The sequence below is a fragment of the Gavia stellata genome, chromosome 10 (assembly GCF_030936135.1).
Source record: "Gavia stellata isolate bGavSte3 chromosome 10, bGavSte3.hap2, whole genome shotgun sequence".
NCBI lineage: Eukaryota > Metazoa > Chordata > Aves > Gaviiformes > Gaviidae > Gavia > Gavia stellata.
The window spans coordinates 24958271-24981170 of NC_082603.1; the positions used below are offsets into that span (position 1 = coordinate 24958271).

General features: G+C 53.6%; 1 protein-coding gene across 3 annotated transcripts in view; it reads left to right on the plus strand.

Annotated features, from left to right (window-relative positions):
* The window catches only part of RNF220 (ring finger protein 220), a 225741-nt gene that overhangs the window by 67567 nt on the left and 135274 nt on the right, over positions 1-22900 (plus strand). Inside the window, exon 2 of one of the 3 annotated variants that reach the window (XM_059821814.1) lies at positions 22224-22298. The exons of the other annotated variants lie outside the window; for them this stretch is intronic. Within the exon in view, the coding sequence (XP_059677797.1) occupies positions 22224-22298 (75 nt within the window). The remainder of the gene's footprint in view (positions 1-22223; positions 22299-22900) is intronic. 3 annotated transcript variants of the gene reach the window in all.

Sequence of the window (22900 nt, forward strand, 5' to 3'; positions counted from 1 at the left end):
TACAGGTCCTGCCAGGACCCCGCTCTAGAGCAGGCTTCTCACACCACCTCCTTCAGGCATCCACCTGCTCCAGCGTGGGGTCCTCCACGCGCTGCAGGTGGATATCTGCTCCACCGTGGACCTCCATGGGCTGCAGGGGGACAACCTGCTTCACCATGGTCTTCACCATGGGCTGCAGGGGAATCTCTGCTCTGGTGCCTGGAGCACCTCCTCCCCCTCCTTCTTCACTGACCTGGGTGTCTGCAGAGATGTTTCACATATTCTCACTCCTCTCTCCGGCTGTCATAGCGCAGTTGTTTTTCCCCCTTCTTAAATATGTTATCACAGAGGCATTACCACCATCTCTGATTGGCTCAGCCTTGGCCAGTTCCAGATCAGTGGATTTAAATCTGAATGGTTTACATTCTCAGGATTCAGAGGTTTTAACCTCCAACTTTGAGTATCTCTTCGCATCAGCACACCCAGATGTGCTGTAGGCAGCAGCATGCATTTGTCCCTCCCTCAGAGAGAGCCAGCTACTCTCAGCAGTGTGTGCTAGGACCTGTCTGCTAGGACCTGTCTGCTAGCCATGGACAGAAATTACTTCATGCCCGAGTGGCAGGATGGTTGAGTGCTGTCCCTTCCTCTACTGTGGAGCTGCCTGGTTTGTGTTCCCAAGCCTTGCTTCAAGAGGAACACAGCAGCCAGAGGCTGGTGGCATGGATTCAGCCAAGGGAAGAAAAGCAACCCTACCTGGGCTTGGTTTCTATCACAAACTGCATCAGGCAACAGAGTCAGCAGCAAGGCAAAGCCAGAAGACCCCTTAGGAGCAGAGGCAGGATGTTGAGATTCCCCCTTTGCCTCTTTCCCTCTTGGCAGGGACCAGGATCAGCCCCATGTGAGCCCCAAAACGTGCCGTCCTGCAGCGGAGGGATGCCTCTCCGGGAGCCACAGCTCTCCTGCCCCACAGGCACCACCATCTTCCCATGCTGGGGCTCTCCAAAACTGGATGCTGACCTGGAGGGCTGGGCGGAAGCCCTGGGGAAATTCACTGGGAAGATCTCAGGGTCGAACTTGGCTGTCTGGGATGGAGAACATCTAAAAACCATCCTGCCCACGCAAAGCCCAGCCTGAGCCCTGGCCCAGCCTCCGGCAGCCGCGCTCTGCAGCGGCCCTCAGTTAAACCTGATCCCTTGCTTTAAGGGCCTGCCTGGCACTTAGTGGAGACCATAAATAGCGATTTATAAACGATCTTCACGCCGATTCCTCTGCCGCTGCTCAGACATCAAAGTCTATAATTCACGCCCTCCCGCGTCCTGAGCCTTGCAAAACCGGAGCCTTTGATGTGAGCCTCCCCCTTCACTACCTGCGCGTGGGGGCTGAGCCCGGCTGGGCTGCGGGCATGTGCGCTGCTTGCAGCAAGGCGCCAGGCCCGCTCTGCGAGGCATTTTATAAGGTGTCTGCTGTCATTCAGCCTGTTCCTGAGCCTGTTATCCCCTTTGGCGGGGCCGTGTGGGACAGCTGCGAAACAATGGGAACGGACCAGGGGGAGCTTGCTGGGGGCAGCGTCCAGAAAGCACCTGGCCTCTCCTTCCCCCCCTTCCCCCCAGCACCTGCAAATTAATGGAAACTTCTCCTTCCAATAGTGCTGCCTGTGCTGTTTAACAAGTCCGACTGTGTGCTCTGAGGGCTAGAAACCAGCCTTGCTTCTCGGGGTGGAGACGGCTCTCAGGACCCTTGCACCAGCCCTGCTGCTGTTAGGGCAGGGGCAAACGCTGGTGCAAGAGCTTTGTGGTGTAAACAGGCCGTGATTATACCTAAGGTGAGGCTGAGAAGGAGTTTCCTGGCTCTGCAAGCAGGGAGTCTCTGAAACAGTCTCTCAGGAGGGAATAAGGAGAAAGAAAATGTCCGGCTAGTTGTAAGATGAAGCTGGATCCATTGTAGGAGGTGGTGCTGGTGACAGCCCCTTGAGGCTTCTCCACATGCCTAAACTCACCATGAGGTGCTCCTGGTTTGCAACCATCCTTGAGGTGGACTTGACAGCCCCACTGGCCTCTAGACATTGTGGGGCAGAGTTCAGCTTCATCCCTTTTATGAGTGAAGGCTGGCCCGGCATCATCTCCCCATTTTCCCTGGCCTCTGCCTCACCTCTCCTGAGGCAGCGTTGCCCCGTGCAGGTGCAGGAGCCGCAGGTCCAGTGCTGCAGTCAGCCCCATTCAGGTCCCCTTCTAGCTCCTCCATTATCTTCTGAAACCTTGAGCTGGACGTCTCACTTTTTTTCTGTAAGATGGACAGTTTTTTTCTTCCTTGTACATGTGAAGCTGCAAAATGAAGGCTCCACGCTGTGATCATGCTGAGGTCTGGGGGAGCTGCGCAGGACAGGTGTCCTCACCAGCTTGGCAATTTCTTCCTCTTTCTTCTGCCTCTTTCTGCCTCTGTTTTTTAGCCTCTGGGGCTATGGAGGGTACTTTCAAGATGTGAAACCAGTGCAGCAATGTTTGTCTGCATCCATAGGCTCTGGGGAAGGCAACACACCCATGGTCACATCCCTCTTAAACCAAATGATCGTTCAAGCACAATGTGCTTGACCATGGTACCAAAGCACTGCGAGAAGTGAGAGAGAGGGGTTTGGGACCTTACCCCAGCTCAGCTTCGTCTCTGCCAGTTCAGCCCCTCATTCCCCACACGAGCGCCTGCGGGGTCAGGCGCCAGAGCTGGATATAAGTCGCATGTAAAGCACAAATTAAACCCTGTCCATAAAAAAGCTGCCTGGTGTGGTGCGAAATACTATGTCTTACAAGCCAGACACTGCAAAGTTGATAGAGGCGTTTGGGGTGTTGGGAGGATTTCAATGTATTTTGCAGCTGGGATGCTTGTGGATTTATTTATTTTATTTTATTTTAAGTGAAAGTCTGTAAAAATGTGTTGAGAGAGTCTTGCATGTGCTACAGGCTGGCAAGTGGTGAAGAAAGGGCATAAATCATGTCACTCAGCTCTGTATTTAATCATATCAAACTGGTTTGGTTCTCCAACAAGTCAACATATATTATCTGTGTAAAAAAGGCATTTTACAGGACTGGGAGTCTAAATATCATTTATAAATATTTAATTCTACAAGTGATCTTTGCAAAAGAAGGATAGCTCTTCATTATCATACCTGTGTCTATTGAAATATCACCCTTATCTATCATCCACTGTTGGTGCAGTGTCCCACCTGGGACTGGAAGAGTTATTTTGTACTGGAGACCACCGTGGGGCTGGTCCCCTCCTCCCCACACAAGGCTCTGTGTGAAATGGGACACACAGTCCTGGCATGGGCCCCCTCTGCCCTGGCCCCTGACCACACCAGCCTGGCAGCAGGAGGGTCACACCGCAGAGGTGCTTGGGGACCTCTTACCTAAGCTCAAAGGAGCCTCATGCCACCAGGCTGCTTCTTAGCCTAAGCAACCAGAGCTGCCGAAATCCTGTCTGTCTGTCGGAGAGCTTTTCTGGAGCACTCATCACCCATCCTGCTCTGAAGGTACCCTGCTCTGCCGTAATCCGGCTCCTCTTACGGTTGCTGAAGTGAACCGTAAAAAGCCATAGCCCTCGTCCCCATCCCTGTGGCTTTCTGCCTGTTTAATCTCTCTGACATTCAGCCCAGCTTTGCCCTGCTCTGTTTTGACTCCTGACAAGCCTTTCAATTTGCTCTCCTCTCTGAAGAGCTGAGAAGCCATTGATAGCTCTCTCCCTGAATTATTGAACCTTGGCGTTGGGTTTCGGGCCCCAGGGAGCAGCCCCGCACGCGCGGGGCTCTGAGGCACATCATTGATCAGCAGGGCTCAGGTTCAGCCTGCTGCTGGCACACGCCTGTCCCTGTGTCCCCCGTGGCTCCCTGTGTGCACGGCTTCTTGCTCTGCCGTGGGAGGAGCCCCTTTAGGGCCGGGGCTCGAGGGGTGGCATGCTGCCTCCGGGGTGTGCATCCCACACCATCGTCCTCCTCGTATTTGACAGGGACAGGAGGAGATGGGCTTGTTCCTGGCCAGCTTCCTGTTTGTGACTGGCCTGCCTGCTCAGGAGCCTTGAGCCCCGTGTGTCTCCATGTTCCCTCACATGAAACAGCGGTGTGCTGTTGAGGTAGCGGAGGTGTGCGAAGCACCAAGATCTTCTGTTGGAGCAGAGGGCCAGGAAGGGACAAAGAATTATTCTGCTTAGAGAGCAGGAACCTCTGACTTTGCTCTTGTTGGAGAAACAAACCTCCCTGGAGAAGAGACGGTGACAGGGTGTATCTCATTTAGACCCCGCTGGCATCTTGCCCCAACTAGCTACGACCTTCCTCTTGTCACTGCTGCATGGGCTGATCAGAAAACAGATACCTGTTCACACAACAAATACCCTTGGTGTTTTCATATGCTGTTGTGAATTGTTTTTCAAAGACCGTGGGAATATGTATTGACAGGCTACAGAAAACCAATAGCATTTTTCACCATGTTTTCAAGAGGAACATTTTTCATCCCCTTTTTTCACTGCCATGCTTACAGACACTGCACTGTGAAAGGGAAAAGGGAGCAGGCATCCCTCACACACTAGCCCATGTCACCATGCATGTCTCCTAGCACCACTGGGCAGTGCTGATTACCCAGAAGAGGCCAGATATCTTCTCCATCCCTCCCTTACTCACTTATGGAATTTTTAGCCCCTGGCCGCTCCGTGGTCCTTCTCCCAGAGGCTGGCAGGATGCAGGGACATGGCAGGAGCTGGCCTGGAAGCCGGAGTGCAAATGCGTTTCAGTGGGGGGGAAGGAAGAGGAAGGGCAAGTGTGGATTTTATTAAGTGATAACACATCTTCAAATCAGATTATGAGGAATTTTCGGGGGCACCACAGCATTGATTGGCTGGGCCAGAATTGGCAAGGCTGTGTGGGAGCACGTCAGAGCATGTGCAATCGGATCCCTTCCATTAGCCTGATCAATAGCCACCGCGTGGGGGGAGTGGATGGGAGTGTGGACAAAACTGCATAAATATATATGCGAGAGCCAAGAAATCACATTACAGCCAAAGAATCCGAGCACAACACAGGTAACCCTTTCACCCCAGCACCCAGAGCAGGGGGAGCATTAACCCTTTCAGGGCAGCCCTCTGACTCCGGCGCTGGATCAGGGGATGACCAAGTTGTGGTTTGGCGTAGCATTAGGAAGAGGTGAGGCACCACTTCCCCATGCCTGGCTTGCTGGGGGCCGGGCGTGTTTCTTTGGCTGCGGGAGATCCGATGGCACATGCTCTCATGTGCATGAGGTATGGTCAGGCACTGGGAGCGTGAGCCGCATATGCACAGCATCCCCTCCAGCTGTGTTGCCACCGCTCTTTGCAGTGGGGTGCTGTGGCACGCCATGCGGGTGGGTTAGCATCAGACATTGGACCCATGTGATGCACAAGTAGAAGGAACTGGCAAAGGCCTGAAGAGTCACTGCAGAGCTGAGCCAAGCCCAGCCTGCAGGCCAGGTCTTCCTCCATCACTTCTCCACCAGTTATTTGCTGTGCAGTCTCAGGACACTAGGAGCTATGGGCTTCTCTTCTGCACCATCACATGCAGCATCCCCAGGCGCTCGCAAGCAGGCAGAGCTGGGTGCACCCAGTTTGTGGCAGTCTGAGGCCAGTGCAGGAGATGCAGGAAGGGAGAACAAACACTTCCAGGGGGACAGAAAGCAAAACTGGAGGGCAGGGGGGAACATGTGTCTAAAAGAGGGAGACATAAAACATTTATAAAATCTTCTCTGCTTCTTGCAATTCTAAGAATTTGTAGGAATGCGGGACAGATCTTGTCCTCTGAGCCCATCTCCTTTACATCTCACATTCAGGATTTCTGGACAAAAAAACGTCAGAGAAGCTCAAATGCCGCTGCAGGGGTCTTTCCGCTCTCACCTGCAGTGCGGTCTGGAGCCCCAGGATTTCATGCCTCTCTCCACCAAGCCCCGCTTATCACATTTCCAGGCCCTCCCCAGCCATGCCTTCCTTTCCAGTCCTGTTTTGACACTTCTAATTAGCAGACATTTAACACCTTGTTTTGCTTGGACTCTGCCTTCAGCCAGACAACACATCGATGGCCTTTGACTTCTTCCCTGACCCCGGCTAACCTGGCAGCGCAGAGCTCTTGGCACCGCTCTGAACACATCCTGTCCAATTTCCTCCCACTGCCCTCTGCCCCCCGGCCCCCCCAGCCCTCCCAGCTGTGCTGGGGCGAAGGCACAGTGAGATGCGGCACGCAGGCTTTCCCTTCGTAAGCACTTTCCTGAACATGATTTAAAGCACTGAAGCAAGAAGAGAAAAAAAAAAAAGACCTGTAATAAAGTCAGCACTCTGCTTATTAAGGGGAAAAGGCTGTGCTTTACTTATACTAACATTAATTAGATAGATATATAGGGAGCAAAGAGGCCTCTAGGAGATTTATACAGAGGCCCTGAAGATGGATGTTAGGACTGACAGACAGACGGCAGCTCCTGTAGAGTGCCAGGAACGGAGTATCTGGGAAGTGGTGATGGGGAGCCAAAGGGGCCGTGGTCTCGGGAATGCTTCAGTGCAGCAAGTGTGAGGGCAGATGGAGATGTTGGGACCTGCCAAAAACACCTGGGAATGCCATTAAAGCTGGAAGGAGGTGCAGATGGGGTGCACCAGGGAGGTTTCTGAGAGCATCCTCAAAGATGAGCATGTCTCCCTCTCCTGTTTCCCTCTGCGGTACAGTCAGGCAGGTGTAGTAGCAGCTGAGGTCTTTCAAGCAATAGTTTGTCTTTCATGCTCCGGAAACCTGTAGTCACCTGGATGCCATTATCAAATTCAGGAGACACTCAAAGCTGTTTATTTTCACTATGAGACTTTGCTCCCTCTGTTCCCTTCCTCTCTGCATCAATCAAATATTTTCCTTCCGCTCCCAGCACTGGACAGACAGCAGAGCAGAAAACTCATCATGGCTTTTTCATTATCTCACTGCAGAAGGATGCTTTGTTAGCATCTGATCAGAGCAGGTCCCCTCCTGTTCGGTGCAGCACCCCAAGGTGGGAGAGCAGTCCCTGCCCCAGCTGCCCCAGTCCGCAGCCACACACAGTGGGGCATAACCTTGTGTATGGCACTAACACACCAGGACAGGTGACCATCTCCTTGGTCCTTCCGGGCCTGCCCTCGTGGCCATCTGGACCATCCTTTGCTTGTGTTTCTGTTTGGGGAGGTGACCACAACATGTGGGTCCAGTAGGGATAGCTGAGCCCATGCCTTGTACATGCTCCGTGTTTTTCACCATCCTCCCTCCTTCCTCGTCTGTCACCCTGGGGAGAGCAGAACTCCTCACTGGTCCTGTCCCACTGATGCTTCAGCAAGGACAAGTCTGGAAGTGCCCTGTGATACCTTTGCAACTGCTGAACTTTCCACTTTGCCAAGACAGTTGGCATCCTTGGGGTTTCTTCTCTCTCCTCTAAGAACTTCTTTTACATGCAAAGGCAAGATCTGACTTAAGCAGGAAAGGAAGCTTAACTGTGTGTCCTTGCAGCCCCAGTGGAGGGACCTTGCTCATCCTAGGACTGCCAGGCACTCGCACGCTGCTGAGAGACTTCCCCAGCCTGGAGAGCTAGCTGTCTCGTTAAATCTCCGTCCTCATCCGCTTTGCACAGGAGGAGCTTCCACGCAGGGAAGAGCCCAGGGCTGCCTGGGGAGGCTGCGACTGAGGTGGGAGTTCAGCTGAGGTCTCTTTGATCCCTAGCCTCATGCTCCACCACAAACCCGCCCTGCTCTTAGGTTAGGGCTTGTAAAAGGGTTGCGGCTGCTGCTGACAAGCGGAGGCTGAAGGCTCTGGGGTTTTTATTTGCCATTCCTCTAGCAGGCCCCCACCTGTGTCCATGAGCTGCATCAGGGCCACTCATCACCCTGTCCTCCCTTCGCTTTCTGATGTTGATTTCTCCATCCTGCTCAGGCAGTGCCCCCTCCCCTCTTTCCCCCAGCCTGGGTTAAATATAGCAGCTAACTTTGGTGGTGATTAGTAATAAAATTTTAACAAGCATCCATATGAACATCTTTCTGTCACTTTTATGAGGCCATTTACAGCAGGGAAATATAAGAGCACCTTAAATCTCCCCCTAACAGGAGGGGTCATGTCAGAAGGGTGAGAAGCAGAAGGCCCAGTGTCCCATGTCACCTGCCTGGTGGTGCTGTATGTGGTCCCTGTCCCCACGATGGGATGGGTGGCTCCCCTTTGCGCAGATGTCGCTTTCTGGACCAGCGGATGGAAAAGCAGAGGGGATGCCGTGGGCTGCCGGTGCCCGCAGGCGCTGCCCATCTGCAGAGGAGCACGGCACCAGCTGGAGCTGGAGATGGGCACAGTGGTGTTAGGTTAGCTCAGGTCCCGCAGCAGAGCAGCTGCCTCAGTGTTAAGGCGTTGCACTTAGACAAATAAACTCCGTTAGGAAAAAGTGTTCACATCGACCATTTTCCGTTCGCCTCCCAAGTGTGCTAACTGCAAAACGGGGAATGGTTCCTATTGCTTTGCCCAACCCTGAATCTGGGGCCTGGCTCTACCCTGACACTGTCTACCTTTATTAAGAAAGGCTCGTAAAAGCCATACACCCTTCCCTGTTTCTGACCCATTTGGCTGCACACCAAGGGCAGGGTCTGCTCTTGCTTCCAGCGGTGCAGATCTCCCCGGCCCTCAGCCGCGTCACGCCCGGCATAAGGGGGAACAGGATTGAGTCCCTGGTCAGCAATATATCTGCGAGCAGCCAAAGGGATCCTTTCCAGGAGTATGGTAGAAGGAATAAGCCTTTGCGTTTCCTGTGTAGTTACACGTCCCAGCTCTGCTCCTGTCTGTAGGCTTAATTTGTGAGCAGTGATACTTGAAAACTTTCTGCCTCTGGTTTGGCTCAGCATGGGTGTTACATCAGGCTGGGGCAGGTCCCAGGGCCAGCCAGGCGCTGGGCTGACCACTGGGAACAAGCACAGTTTCTGGAGCACTGATCCAGCAAATTCAGTATGTGAGACTGCACAGGGTTTTGCCAGGTGGTGTTTCATGGTGTGAAGGTGAGAGCTCCTTCTGCCCCAGGTAAGAGGCAGCAGCAAACTCCCACACCTACTGATGCCCCCGGGTACCCAGAGGAGGGCAGAGGGGGTCAGGGACAGGGAGAGGTGCGGTCCCTTCCCCAGGGTCACACTGTGGGTTGATGGCAAAGCCCAAAATAGAGCCCCTCTGTCCCGACGGCCACCAAACCACACAGCTTCACAGCTGCTTTGCAACACCCTTTTCGTGTGGGTGCCCTGCTTCCTGTGCCAGGAGTGCTGGATCAAACACAGCTTCACCAAATCTTTTAATATTAAGAAAAACCCCAAGGCTTGTGGTCTGAGTTTTGGGCGGAAGTTTAGGTTCGTTCCTTTTTCTAGTTTTGTTTCTTAAAAAAAAGGAAACACACCTTTGAATAGTGAAATCAGAAAATAAGGAAGCAACATGTGTCCAAAATGAGGGCTTGTTCGTTGTGAAGAGTGCCTGGTCCCTAGAAGAGCAAAATGCAGCCTCTTTATAGGCAGCACAATCTTTGCAGGAAGAGCTACTTTTACATAACTAATACACATTATAACTAATATGCATTAGTGATGTAAACATACATAACTAGTTTTCCAACCTCATATATGCTACCCAAGCGCTAACTGTGCCAGGCAAGTATAAATATCACCCATGCAAAGGCAGGGGAGCAGGTGCAGGGAGCAGATGCCTTGTTCTAGGTCTAGAGCTGGAATTATAATTCACTGTTACAAACCTGCTCCTTTCCGAGGAGGCAAGATGGAGCTGTCAGCCTGCAGCAACCTGGCAGCGTGGGCAGCAGGGATGCTCAAACTCCTTTCAGTGAAAATATCTAGTATGGCCAACAATAAAAGTTAGAGGAAAAGATCAGTATAGATTATTTTGATTTTCTGGTGAGGAGAGCAGGAGTGAATAGGTTGGCTAAATCAGACTGTTACTTTTTGCTGAGAAAAGGTGACATCCATGTTTGAAAATTTCATTCTGGAGTCTTGTAGGATACACCGGCCCTCTGGTTTTGACCAAGCAGGAAAGTGATTCTGCAGTGTTGCTGTTTTCTATGAAGAGCAAGGCTGTGTGAGTCAGCAGCCCTAGAAGACAGCGTCTCGAGGACTGGTCCCCATATCGCTCTCAGGCCGCAGGGTGAAGCAGGGGTAGAGTGCAGGACAGCTGCTGACAGCATGTGGGTGAAAGGAGGTAGTGGCTGCTGCCAGACCAAGATGATTTTGGCACTGCCTGTGCTTGTTGGCAGCAGAGGGGTGATGACTCTGTTCCTTGCTCCCACGCCGCTCTGCTGAGTTTCTCTTGGAGCCCAGGCTTACCCTGGACTGGTATTTGGGTGTTTTTCCTGATTGCTTCCCTGGGTCAGATGAGACATCTGTATCCCTGGGAGCAGGAGGGACCCAATGCTCCCTCTGTGCATCACTACATGTTGCTACTGAGATGTTATTCTGGGAGAGCCTTGGTGCCCCAGATGAAGTTAGTGAGCCGGGATGTTCCCGTACATCCTTGGCACTGTAAATAACAGTCTCCATCCTCTGCTCACGTACACACTCCCATCCCATGGCCATACGTTCACTGTGCATGTCAACGCAGTCATGGACAATGACTGGGATCCCGGGATCACCAAAAAGTGACCTGTTCGCAGAGGCGGATTGCCCAAACTTGGCAGAAGAAGGCACCTTGAGGCCCCTGGAAGGATGGGATGCAGGGGACGGTGCTGAGGGAAGGTGAGCGGGGAGCAGAGGGCAATGGCTGGCAGCCCCGTGGGCAGTGGGATGCAGGGGTAGCCCTGCTCCGTGGGGTTAGAGCCTGCTCCGGCAGGAGGTCAAAAAGGCAAAGTTTCTTGGGAGGTGAATTATCAGTGGGAGCAATATCAGCAGGTCAAGCACATCGGTGCTGGGGTAATACAGTTAAGGTGCAGAGCCTTGGAGGGAGCCCGGCCGAGGAGTGCAGCATTAAAGCAATGAGCCCAGCTTAATCTGCCCCAAGTGAGGGCAGTGGGGTCTTTAATATTGTGTCAGGCTCGCAGGCCCTTGTTGGCGGGTTATTCTTCACGGCAGCTAATGCCACTGGGCTAACTGAATTAGCCCCTCCTTCCGCGGGGTGAGCGTGGGGTTGCCGGGAGGGCGATCGTGCCTCGCAGCTGCAGGGAGAGCGAGTGATGGCCTGGAAATTCAATCAGGTGAGGAGCCGCCGCCATCCCCAAAGGACAGGGAGCAGTCGGATTGGGGAGGAGAGCCCGGGACAGGGACGCCAGTGACTGGCTCCATGGTGTCCCCAGGCAGGGTGCCCTCCGGGGACTGCTCCCTGCTCTGGATGGCATGAAGTGCTGCCCTGCAGCCTGCTGCTCTGCGTCCATCAGCCCTCCGGGAGCGCCTTGGTGGAGAGCCCATCTATACCTCCGTGCTCATTTCCAGCTTGCTCACCGTTGGGTGCAGTATTCCCTCGCACATCTGTAGGGAACCACGGTGCAGGGACATACTGGAACATGTGGTGTGTCTCCAGCCAGGCTGGGCATCCCCGGGGTCCAGCCTCCAGCACACTTGCAGCATTTCTGTTTGATCAGAGATGAAGGTTCGCCAGAAGACACGGTCTGGCCCAAGGAGTTGGCAAGTGGGTCTTTTTCCTGGCTTTGCTGTTGGGAGGAGGTGCTCCCCTAATAAGGTGCTGAGTGATGGCACTATCCTCTTTGTAAAGCCCAGAGGGATGCGCAGGCAAAGACGGTGACTAAGGGGCTGGGTACAGCAATGGCCCATCATTCCCAGGAGTCATTTTCTGTCCTTCAAGTTAGGGAAAAATGAAAATCTGAACCTCACAGGTGTTTGCTTGTTGTCCTCCAAACCTGCCGCCGCTTTTTTTCTTTCCCAGCCTCAGCAATTGCTTTCTCTTTCACATCTAATTAAAAGCATGCTTCCGGCAAATACTGCAGCACATCCTGAGTGGGTGACAGTGTCCGTGCCCACTGCTGCCTGGATGGTGCCTAATCCAGAAGGGCTCACTTGTGTGCCAAGGGCCCAGGACAGCCTGCACCCAGGCAGTAGCACTTTGTCAGCCCCAAGGGCAGGAGCAGCTGCGGGGGACACGGAGGATGCTGCAGTCCCAGGGTCAGGGGATGGCAGATCCACGGCACAGGGCTGCTCCCCTCCCGTAGGGCACAGCCGCCCTCGCCCTGCCACACCAGCCCTTTCCCTAGCTGAAGCCACCGTCCCTTCGCCCCTGCCACTGGGGCTGATGCGGTCCCCTCTCCTTTCCCAGGTCCCCCTTTGATCTTCAAACCTGCCCCAGCTCCCTCCACCCCCCCTTCCCTCACATTGTTATAAATGGAGTCTTTGGCTGCCTTTAAATAGTCATATCTATCAGACAAGCTCATGTCAGCCATAAATTCTACAGTAATGATGATTTTCTAAGTGGGTCGACCAGAGCTATTTCCGCTTCAGCCTCAAGTTACTGCACATGTCCCCCCCCAGGGGCCGGCAACCTCATTTGTTGTCCCCCTAATTGTCATCTCTCCCATAGGCACTTGGGCAGAAGCTGGCAGGAAAACTGGCCCTGCCGCCGGCCGAGGGCTGGGACTCCTCTCTGCCCCCACAGGTCCCTCCTGGTCTTCCCACCTGGGAGGGGGCTTCAGAGGAGGGAAGAGGGCTGGAGGGGCGAGACAGCACCAGCTGCCTCTAACGCAGGCAGGGGGAATGGCCGCAGAAACCCACCATATGGATGCCCTTACCTCTCGCCGCTCTCCCCGCCTTCCTCAGCCGTGTGAAACCGGCCCCGACGTGTGAAAGCTGTAATTGCAGGTAATCCCCCCACACTGCGCATGGTTTGAATTTGGCAGAGCAGGAATGTGGAAGGGAGAAGGGGAATTACTGCCCAGACGCGCTGCGGGGCCAACATCTGCACGAGTCATCAGTGCACATCTGGCCGCAGCAGCCTGCAGTTGGTTGCCCAGCCGGTCACTTTTTGGTCCGTTGGGTCTGTCTCAGGCTCCTGCTAAGGGCAGGGCATGGACACCCCGGGACAGGGAACCTTAGGCTGATAGAGAAATTACTCCCTTCACCTCATACTGCTGTGGATATTGGGGTGGTCACAGACTTCGTCTGCCTTAGTTTTTCCATTTGTGAAATAGAGTAAGGCTGTCAAGAGCAGCCTTCAGGGTACCCGTCACTAGCTCTTCTAGAGAGGAGGGTGACTGTATGTGGCACCCTCTTCCAGGTTTGCCTAAGGCTGGCACTGCTTTGCAGCATCCCCCAGTGAGATGCTGGAGCAAAGGAGCCGATTTCTGCCTCTACGTGCAGTTGGGCTCAGTGAGGTGGGTCCCTGCCTACTTTCTGTTTCACTGGAGCGTAGTCCCAGAGCCAGCAAGCTTTCTGCAGAAATCCTGCCCTGAGGGTCAGTCCTGCAAGGCTGAGCACTTCTCAGCACAGAGCCCCTGGCACAAAGCGAAGGATTTCAGATCTGCCTTGTAGGATCAGGCCTTTGCAGAGAGAAGCAAGGCAGGATGGGCAAAGTGGGACTCGCGTGCCATCAGTACCAGAGGGTCTTTGTTGCCTCCAGGTGCCATGAACCTCAGTCGGTTTGCTTACACTGGATAGGGATGGAAAGCCTCTATCACACAGACGAGATGCACTTTTGGTAATTCCTTGCATTTCCCCACTGTGGCTGCATGCCAGCCCTGCGCCCTGGGGAGGCTGCCGGGGCCCAGGAGGAACAAGAAAGGGCTGGGGAGACGGGAGGGCTCAGGGCACAGAGAGGGGCTGCGGTCTTGGTGAGGGGACGTTATTATGCCCAACACCTAGTTTCTGCAGCTGGGCTTGACCTGAACTGTGGGTGAAAGGATGGGATGAGAATCGGGGAGGTTCGAGAGATAGACAGGCAAGTGGCTGAAGATCCACCCGCTGCCATCCTCTGGGATGAGGGCTGGCCCTGGGGAGCACTCTGGCAGTGCCTCGTCCCTGAGGCAGCTGACCCTGTTCTGTCTCCTTGATGGAAAAGACCTGCTGGACCTTTTCATCCCGACCCTTTGCCTCCGAGGTTTCTATGGGAATGTGCATGATCAGGGTGTAAATCCTTGCTGCTGGTGAGCTGCCCCGTGCTGGGGAGGGGATGCTGGGGGAGCTTTAAGCAGCAGGCGTGGGTGTTACATCTCATCCCAAATGTGGCTGAGCACACACCCCCCCATAAGGAGCCTGCTTGGGGCTGACCCAGGAGCAAAAGCATCTTCTGTTCAGTCACCTACACCCCTCCCTGCTCTCCCAGCCCCAAGGAAAGCAGCCTGACCTTGCTCAGCAAGAAGGCAGACGCAACCTCCTCCCCAGGCAGGCGGCTTCCGAGATAACCCCCTGGCTTTCCGAGGGCAGTGCAGGTGTCAGAGGCATTGTCTCTTTGGAAATTAATTTTCCTGTCGATTTCCTTATTTCTCTTAATTGATGAGGGGCAAGTCTTCGGCGCGTTGCCAGTGGCACCAGCCACAGCCTCCTGTAGGTATCGGCAGAGCCAAAAGCACTAGCGCCAAGGGCTGGGGAGTGTAATGAACTCTCAGAGGACTCATTGCAGCTCAGCCCGTGCTGTAGATTAGCTGAGGAATCATCTGGCCCAGCTATTAACTGTCCCATTTAACATCATAAATTATTAACCTAATTTTGAGGAGGGTCGGTGACGGATCACGCTGATTTTGTCAGCTTTTCTGCAGCCTCTCGCGCAGCCTGCCGGTGTGGGGTAAGCCACGGGCAGGGCCTGAGGGTCAGCGCCTCCAGAGAAGGAGAGAGACAGGGCAGCACATCCTGGCTGACGGCAAAAGGACCAGCTCTGCCTCCTCTTCCAGCCAGCGGAGAGCTGAGAGAGAGCCCAAGTAGGGGAGAATCCTCCAGTGGAAATGGGGCATGTAAGAGCTGCCCCTGGGGAAGACCAAAGCCACCTACTTCCCAGATCTCAGTGCAACATACCTGCACCCATGTGGGACACACCTGCACCTGTGTATGGGTGCTCGAGACCTCTGCCCCTTGCTTGGTACCCATGTGTGCCACCTGCTCTCAGTGCAAGCCATTACCAGAGGTGCTTTTTAGCTTGTTTAAGCAGCTATCAGGATGCTTTTTACTTTGTACGGCAAAGGCCTGGGGTCAGGAGGTTTTTCTTCCTACGCTTGCTGTAGACTAGAGCTTGTTCAAAAAGTTTCCTTCCTAGGAACAGTTTTAAATAAAATAGGGGGGAAGTGGATTCTTTTGTATAAAAGTTTTAAACCATTCAGAGGTTTTTTTCAGCTGATTGAAGTGTAATGAAAATTTAAGGGCTACCTTCTTGTCTTTCCCCTTTATCTTTCTTTGAGGAGACAGATGCGTGCAAGAAGAAGGGGCTGAGAATTGCACTCAAACCAGCATTTTTTTTAATTGAGTGGAAAAATTTTGAAGTCATTTGGTCTGTCAAAAAAAACATACAAACCTGAAGGAAAGCAAGCTCTGAAATCCTTGTAAAATGCCCCTTTCATTCTGGCATCACAAAAAGGACTTTTTGTTTCCCTGCGAGCAGCTGTGCTGCTCGGTGCTGCCCGTCCGTGGTGTGCGAGCGCGTGGCCCTGGGCTGGCCGTGTGCATGTCCCTGCACTGTGTCCCACAAAGGGGTGGCATTTGGGAGCCAGCATAGCCCCCAGTCCTGCTCCCCCTTGCTTCGAGGCTGTGCGAGGTTCAGCAGCTGTAGGACCAAACCAAGCCTCGCTCTCTGCCATGCATTTCTCTGGCTGGAGGTGCTTAGGGTCAGGATCAGCAGGGTGCATTGCTGGTAAAACAAACCCCCAAAAAACCCCAACCCAAGCGTAAGGAAGTGCCTTGGGTTGGGGTGGGGACATGGAAAGAGTTTGCATTAAACTGGCAAGAGCCTGTACCACTAACCTGGTCATCCTTGAGTACCCATCTACTAACCAGAAGTGCCTGTAGCTCATAGTGTGGTTACAGCCCCTCTTCCCCTTAGAGAATGAAATAAGAGGAATCCAGCATTTGCAGACCCACAGCATCGGTACTGTCATACTCCCCTCACCTGACACAAGAGTTTACACACATGCAGAATAGAGAAGGTACAAGGAAATTGCCTTCGCCAGAGGCCTGAACCTCGCGGTGCACACACAGTACGGACCTGCACAGGACTGATGCCCAGCACATGGATATAAAATACAGCGCCCTGCAATAAAACATGCACTGCTAGTCTATATATTTTGCAATCCCTTTAAAGATTTTTTTTCTTTAAACCCCTCACCCCAGCTCCCTCCCCATTCTCCCCCCAAAAAATTATTATAAAGAATTATTGCCATTAGTACGTCTTTCCCAGTGAAAGGAGAAAATCGCCTCATTCATAATTTATACCCTCAATTACTATTAATAAAGAAATATTTCAGCAGAAAATCGCCTGGGAAAATTACACGTAACATTGCATTAACATTCTATTTGAACATTTTCATCACATTTGTTATAGAGTTAATAAGAGGGATATGCTCCCCTGACTTCTTCATGAAATTATGGGCTGCCTATGATAGTTTAATCTTTTAGACTTTATATAATATATTCACTTTACTAATTGAGCTATCCAAGGAGCAGTTAGGGATGTTCTTAAACGTGGAAGACAAAGTAATCAGGGCCGTGACTTCCTGACGAGAAGATCTTCTTCCGGAGATGAGGAGCCGCACGTGTGAGGGGCACACACGTACGTGTTTGTGCGCAGATGTGCTGTTCCATTAGCCCTTCCCTTAATGTCCTGCCTGTACTTGGAAGTGAACATGAATGAAGGCTGGAGGTAATTTTTGGTCTGGCAGAATACTCCCCAAAGCTCCGTTTGTATTTCAGAGTGAAAGAGGGTCTGGTGAGCTTGAGCAAGCTATTATTTTTGGAATAAGAAGTGCCCAGCATGGGGGGTTTCTTGGGAGCAGTACTTCTTGTAGACAAGCCTTTATGCTCAAATTCACCCCCACCCACAATCATGCACAGACCATATCCAAAACTCTGGATAAGGACCTGGGCAGGGGTGGACAACCCCTCTTCTGCTCTCCCTGGAGATTCTGCTTCACCAGGTAGCGCGATCTGGGGCACAGGGTGCAGAAAGGCTTCCCCCCGCCCAGGGTACAAACAAACCCCAAACTGGGCCAGAGGCAAGAAGCGAGGTAGGTGTGAGCAGTGAGGGATGAGGAGGCATTTGGAAGATGGACACTGCTCTGCTGCACCATGACAGTGCCACCATGGGCATTGCTCTGGACAGTTTGCTTGTCTCCAAAAAACTTGAGCATCAGGAAAGCCTTGGTAGCTCTCTCTCCTGCTCCTACTCTCCTGCTCCTGCACCTGCAGCTGGGGACCTCATGCAGCAACTGGAGCCTTGGTCCGGACTCAGCTGCTCTTGGACCCTTCCTTGCACAGAGGCAGCTTCTGGCACAGAGATTTGAGCCCATCATCCAGTTTGGGAGCTGAACGCAGGTCGGGGTCTCGCTGCAAGATCCGTCTTTCCCCTCCATGTGTACACGAGGTGTCCTTTGCCACAGGATGTGATCCAGAGCTCTTGGTTTCAAGCAGGAGGCTTCCCGAGGTGACAGCAGGCAGCAGTTTGGACCAGGACCATGTGGAAGAGGGCTGCATCGTCAGCATGCTAGGAGGTTGCTCGCTCATTAAGCCTAAGTACAATGCAGCTGTGAGCAGGTGCAAAGAGGGATCCATCACCGCTGAGCAATGGCCCTGCCACCGGAGATGAAGGCAAATCTCTGTTAGCTGCCCCTGACAAGGGAGGCTGAGGGAGCATGAGACCAGCTGCTTTGTTTCACATCCACAGGGTGCTGGTGTCCCCTCTGCAGCCACTGAGACTGGGCAGGGAGAGGGTGGCAGGGCACAAGGTGGGACACAGGCTCGTAGGTGGGGATCTGCAGTCACCCCCGGAACGACTCTTGTGATTCCCAGCCTCTGCAAACCAGTGGCCAATGCTGACAGCAAGCCAAAGGGTTAATGAAAAGCTTTCATGCATTGGGATTCATTAGCTGGGACTCATTAAACAGCAAATAAGAGCCTGGATGTTGCCAACTGAGCCCTGCTGAACCCGAAGGCAGCTCCTTTGGGTGAGGCAGCCTGGGACAGAAGGATACCCCCATGCTGGGGGGCAGCAGGTGAGCCCCCATCGCTCCCTGGCAGACCGTGGCTGGTGCGTCCCACCACAGATGGGAATCAGTGCAGGAAGAGTGCAAGGGGGGGTGCTGGCAGTGAGCACCCCTCTGCCACGTCCCCAGTGTTTAATATGTTCACAAGGCCATCAACCCATAGGGCCCAACCAGGCTCAACCATTCGGACCCCTGGTATGACATCCAGTCCTGTCATCGGGTGGAAGAAGGGGCTGAGCTCCTGCCAGCTCTGTCCTCCCAGCCCATGTGAGCCCATCAGCGGGACAAGGATAGGTGCATGACAACCTGAGCCCGTGGCCCTCCACTGCAATGGGAGGTATGGGGAGCAAATCACCCACACGTGGTTGCAGGAGATGTGCAGCTCCATTAATGCCTTCATGGTGGAGCATGGTTGTCCCTGGCCAGTTAGTTTCTCATGGGATGCGCTGCACCCTCACTGCCGAGCTTGCAGCCAACATTTTCCTGGGTGACAGTGTGGCACCAGCAAGCACTGACGGAGGCTGTAGCCATCTGGGCCACCGCTGAGCCACACTGGGCAAACAGCAGCCCATGCCAGCCCACATCTCCCCATAGCCTCCCAGATGGACAGGGGGCCACAAGCTGCCCTGTGTGCAAACACATGGAGAGCGTGGGGCAGCGGGCATCCTTCCAGGGACCACACGGGCAGCCTGGGCATGGCAGAGGCCAAGAAAGGGGAGACATGGACTGTCCACACTGGGGACGGCCACTGCCTGGTCCTGGGCAGGATGGACCATACTGTAAACAGGACAAGGCTTGTAAACAGGGCTCCAGCTGGGATAAATTTAGCCTGTTGGGGTTGCAGCCCCGGCGCGGCAGGACACGGTGTCAGGGCATTGTCGAGAGGAGACGGGGAGAAAGAAGCTGAATAAACAAACACAGCTTGTCCCCTTTTTTTTTTTGTCCTAGAGTTGTTATTTCAGCCGGACAATTGCCCTGCAGATTGAGGGAACAGGCTGGAGTTCAAGTGAATTTGGCTTCCAGCGCCTCCTTTTTTACATTGTGTTTTCACATGGGAATGTATCCTGGCATATTTGGGGGAGTGTCTGTACCTGTGTGTATGGATAACTCCATGGATGCTCCACGCACACCTCTGGGCTGGCCCACAAGGATACAGGCTGCTTTGAAGCCCAGGTGAGGCCGAGTAACTTGGCGTTGGCTGTAGGACTTTGCTTTCTCCGTGTGCGCAGCCTGGACTAACACCCATGGGTGTGCAGGAGCACATGTGCAAGGTGATCTGTGCTCTACATGCATCTCCATGTGCCTCTGTGGGCAGAGCAGCCCTGGGGGTGACCCCCCAAGGTAGAGGGGACACTGTAGAGGTAAAAGTCTCTGCAAGACTTTAGAAATGGGGATCAGGACTCCCGAGCTTTTTTTCCCTAGTTCTGTCATGGGGTTTGGACAAGTCATATTCCCCTGACAATATCATCCATGATCTCGGGAGCAAAGGGCATGGATCGTCTCTGTCAGTCCTGCTCTGCAAGGACCTAAGTCATTTCTAAAGGCCATGTTTGGAGGCAGCCTAATTTCCACGTCTTAATTTTATTTTTCTCACATCTCTCTCTGACACACACATACACACACATGCTTCTATTGGAAAAACGATTTTAATACCCATGGCACATTGTCCTGGTGTGATATAAAATCCAATGACATGTGGCATTTGGAAAAGGTCACTTCCCCCATCAGGATTCATTATCCTACCTCAGCCTGGGAAGCCATGGGGTTGCCCCCTCCTCCGCGGACCCCTTGCCCCCTCCCTGGCTGTGGCGGACAAGCAGGGAGTGGGGATGAGGTGGCTGGGTGGCCGCGACGGGAACTTTGGTGGTTACAGGGACATGCTGCTGGGAAGGCTCAGGCTGCAAAGCCGGCTCCACTGGGTGCACAGGGCTTGGGCTGGCGTTCGCCTTCCTCCCCCTGCTTGCTGCTCCCTCTCTGTTCCCTTTCAAGCAGGAGCTGGCTCTTGCGGTGCCCTTGCTCTGCACAGTTGCAGAAGGGAAACACTCCCCTTCCCTGTTTCACTTGTTCATTTTTTTGGCTGGGTTGGTTGGGAAGTGCCCTTCTGTGTCGGTGCTCACCGCCACCTAGGCAGAACTGAGACGAGAAAGCGGAGGGGACATGGAAAGCCCAGCTCCTTGCCGGCTTCCCCACCAAGCATGGGGTCCCTGGCTGCCCACATTCGGTGCCCCCCAGCCCCTGGGGCAGACCAGCAGCGCCCAGAAGGCTGGGTGCAGCAGCAATGGGGGGGCTCTGCCCTGTCTCTTGGAGATTGCCCACGCAGGGCAGCATCCTGGGCTGGGAGGGGGTCCCTGGTGCATGATGCAGGTGATGGACAGCAGGTCAGGAGTGGGGGATGCTCACAGCAGGGCAGGAGTGACAAGTTGTCCTGGGGTGCTTGCGTGTTTTTGCCTTTCCTTGGACTCATTTCTCCCCAGGCTTCCCCAGAACCATCTTTGTCCAAGTACATCCACCTCCCCAGGGTGTTTCCAGCCCAACTTGGAGCTATTCCCTGGGAAGGCAGAAGGGTGCAGGAGGGCCAAACCTGCTGTGGAGGCTGCCTGGGGGTGCTCAGGGGATGCAGGCCATTGTGGGGCAGAGCATGGGCTGTTCCCCAGCAAGTCGTCCCGTGGGCAGGGGGACTGGGAGCCAGGACTTCTCCGCTTGGTCACAAACTACCTTGGGGCACCTTGGGCAAGTCATTCATCTCTGTAACCCCATCTCCCACCCGCAGGGGAGGGGAGAGGCGAGGGTGTGTGTACTGAGCAGGCAGTGGGCTCAGGGCTGCGGGAAGGGCAGGAGGTGGGGAGCAGGAGCAGTTGTTCCTGGGGAGAGGAGGATTATTTTTGTGGTGGGGAGTGGGATTTGACGCCTGCTGAAGATGACTTCTCAGAGTGCTGAGAGCGATGGTGAGTCTAGCCCCTTCCTACCATATAAACACCAATGAGTTATGGGTACCCCAGCCTCTAATTATGCAGTCAGCCCCAAATAGGCTGTGTCTAACGAGGTTGACAGACTAATATCTCAAGAGCCCTTAATGCGTTATCATCTCTTGCTATATGACCTCTTATTTATAACTGCTCTGGTGGGAGGTTGAGAAATGTCCTTGTCTTCCCCCAGCCCCCTCCCCAACTTTCCTCCCCCCCCGGAGCAGCAGCTCTTCAGCCTCATCTGTTAGGATCAGGAGGAGAGAGGCGACTTCTCTCCATCCATCATGAGCGGAGTTTGCGCTATTAGATGATTAAAGACATTTTTTATAATATTTGGAAGAGGCTTTGAAACGTCTCTCAAACAGTGTGATTAATGCATGCTTAACCCTTGCCTGCCTGGGATGGTGTGGTGGGGAGGTGGGTGCATCCCGGGGCAGGGCTCCCTGGGCAGCTCAGCAGTCGCCCGACCGTTGGGCATTCCGAGCCCTGACAAGGTGTGATTCATGAGCACGGGGCACCTGCAGGAAGCTCCGGCCTCCAGGCAGTTCCTAACGCACCGGGGACTTAGTGGTTTCTGAGGCTGCAACGGCCGGGGCAGGAGGAAGCGGCACCTGCCCCCTCCCCAGCGCTTACACAAGAGGCCCCCGGGCTGCGCCGGTCCGCAAGCCGGACTGTCCCACACCGATACTGTGGGTTTCAAGGGTGGGCAGGGAGAGGGGGTGAGCAGCCTGAGCCCATTCCCAGCTGGCCTGAGCTGGTGGAGTGTTTGCTTTCCCCATTTCCCCTTCTTTTTCCTCTGCCTTTCTGGATGGCTCGCTCTCAGAGGCAAGTCTCTCCAAAAAAAAAAAAAAAATCATGGGCATCTAGATGCTCCAGTAGGATCCACCTTTGGGACATTGCATCCTTGCTCAGAGTTTGCCGTAAAGACCCTTGGGGCTGGTGGACACGTTCACACTAAAAGTCATGCTGGAGTTACCTTGGCCTGTACCTGCCAAAGGCCAAATCGCTGATGTTCGCTGTCGTTGGTTCCCATGGGGGAGTGGAGATTTAGCCTCGGATGGGGGAAGGATGCCCGCCTCCTTTGATCACAGGCGCGATGTTTCATAATCTCAATTTCTTGTCAATTGATTGCCAGATAGAAGCGACAACCAAAGAGGGCCCCAGGCGTCTGCAACTGCCACTCATCGTATGATTTTAACTCTCCCCCTCTGTAAGTTTGCATTATTTTCTTCTTGTTGTTGTTGTTATCTAAAGAAACCTGCCCTCCCTCCCCCTCCAAAAAGCCTCCTAGAAATCCCAACGCCCTTGTCAATTTGGTATTCAATGTACAAATAGCTGAGAAGGGTTAATGCATGATTAATAGGTGTTTTATTAAAATGGTTAATCTGTCATTATAGAGTCCAAAAGATCAATAGATTTCTTATAATCATGGCTTAAAATCATCTTTAGCACCACTGCTTATGGGCTTAAGACCCGGGGCAAGATGCTTAGGGGACCTGGTAGTCTCCTGTTAACTCCTTCTAACCCTTCTGCCATCTGAAGTGTGACCCAAGGTCTCCCGCAGCCAGAGAAAAGCCAACACAGGGCTGCACGTACTGTTATGCTTACCATCCGCCTTATTATTTATGGGTATTAAAGTTGTCACACCTGAGTGACAGAAAAGGGAAATGGAAAGAGGGAGAAACTGGGAATGCAGCCGGATAAATGCTCTTTGTTACGAACACCAGCAGCACCTGAGGGGAGCGAGGCGAGGGCATGGCTGGGCTGTCTCCGATCCATCAGTGCCGTTGCAAAGCAGTGAGCATTGGCCAA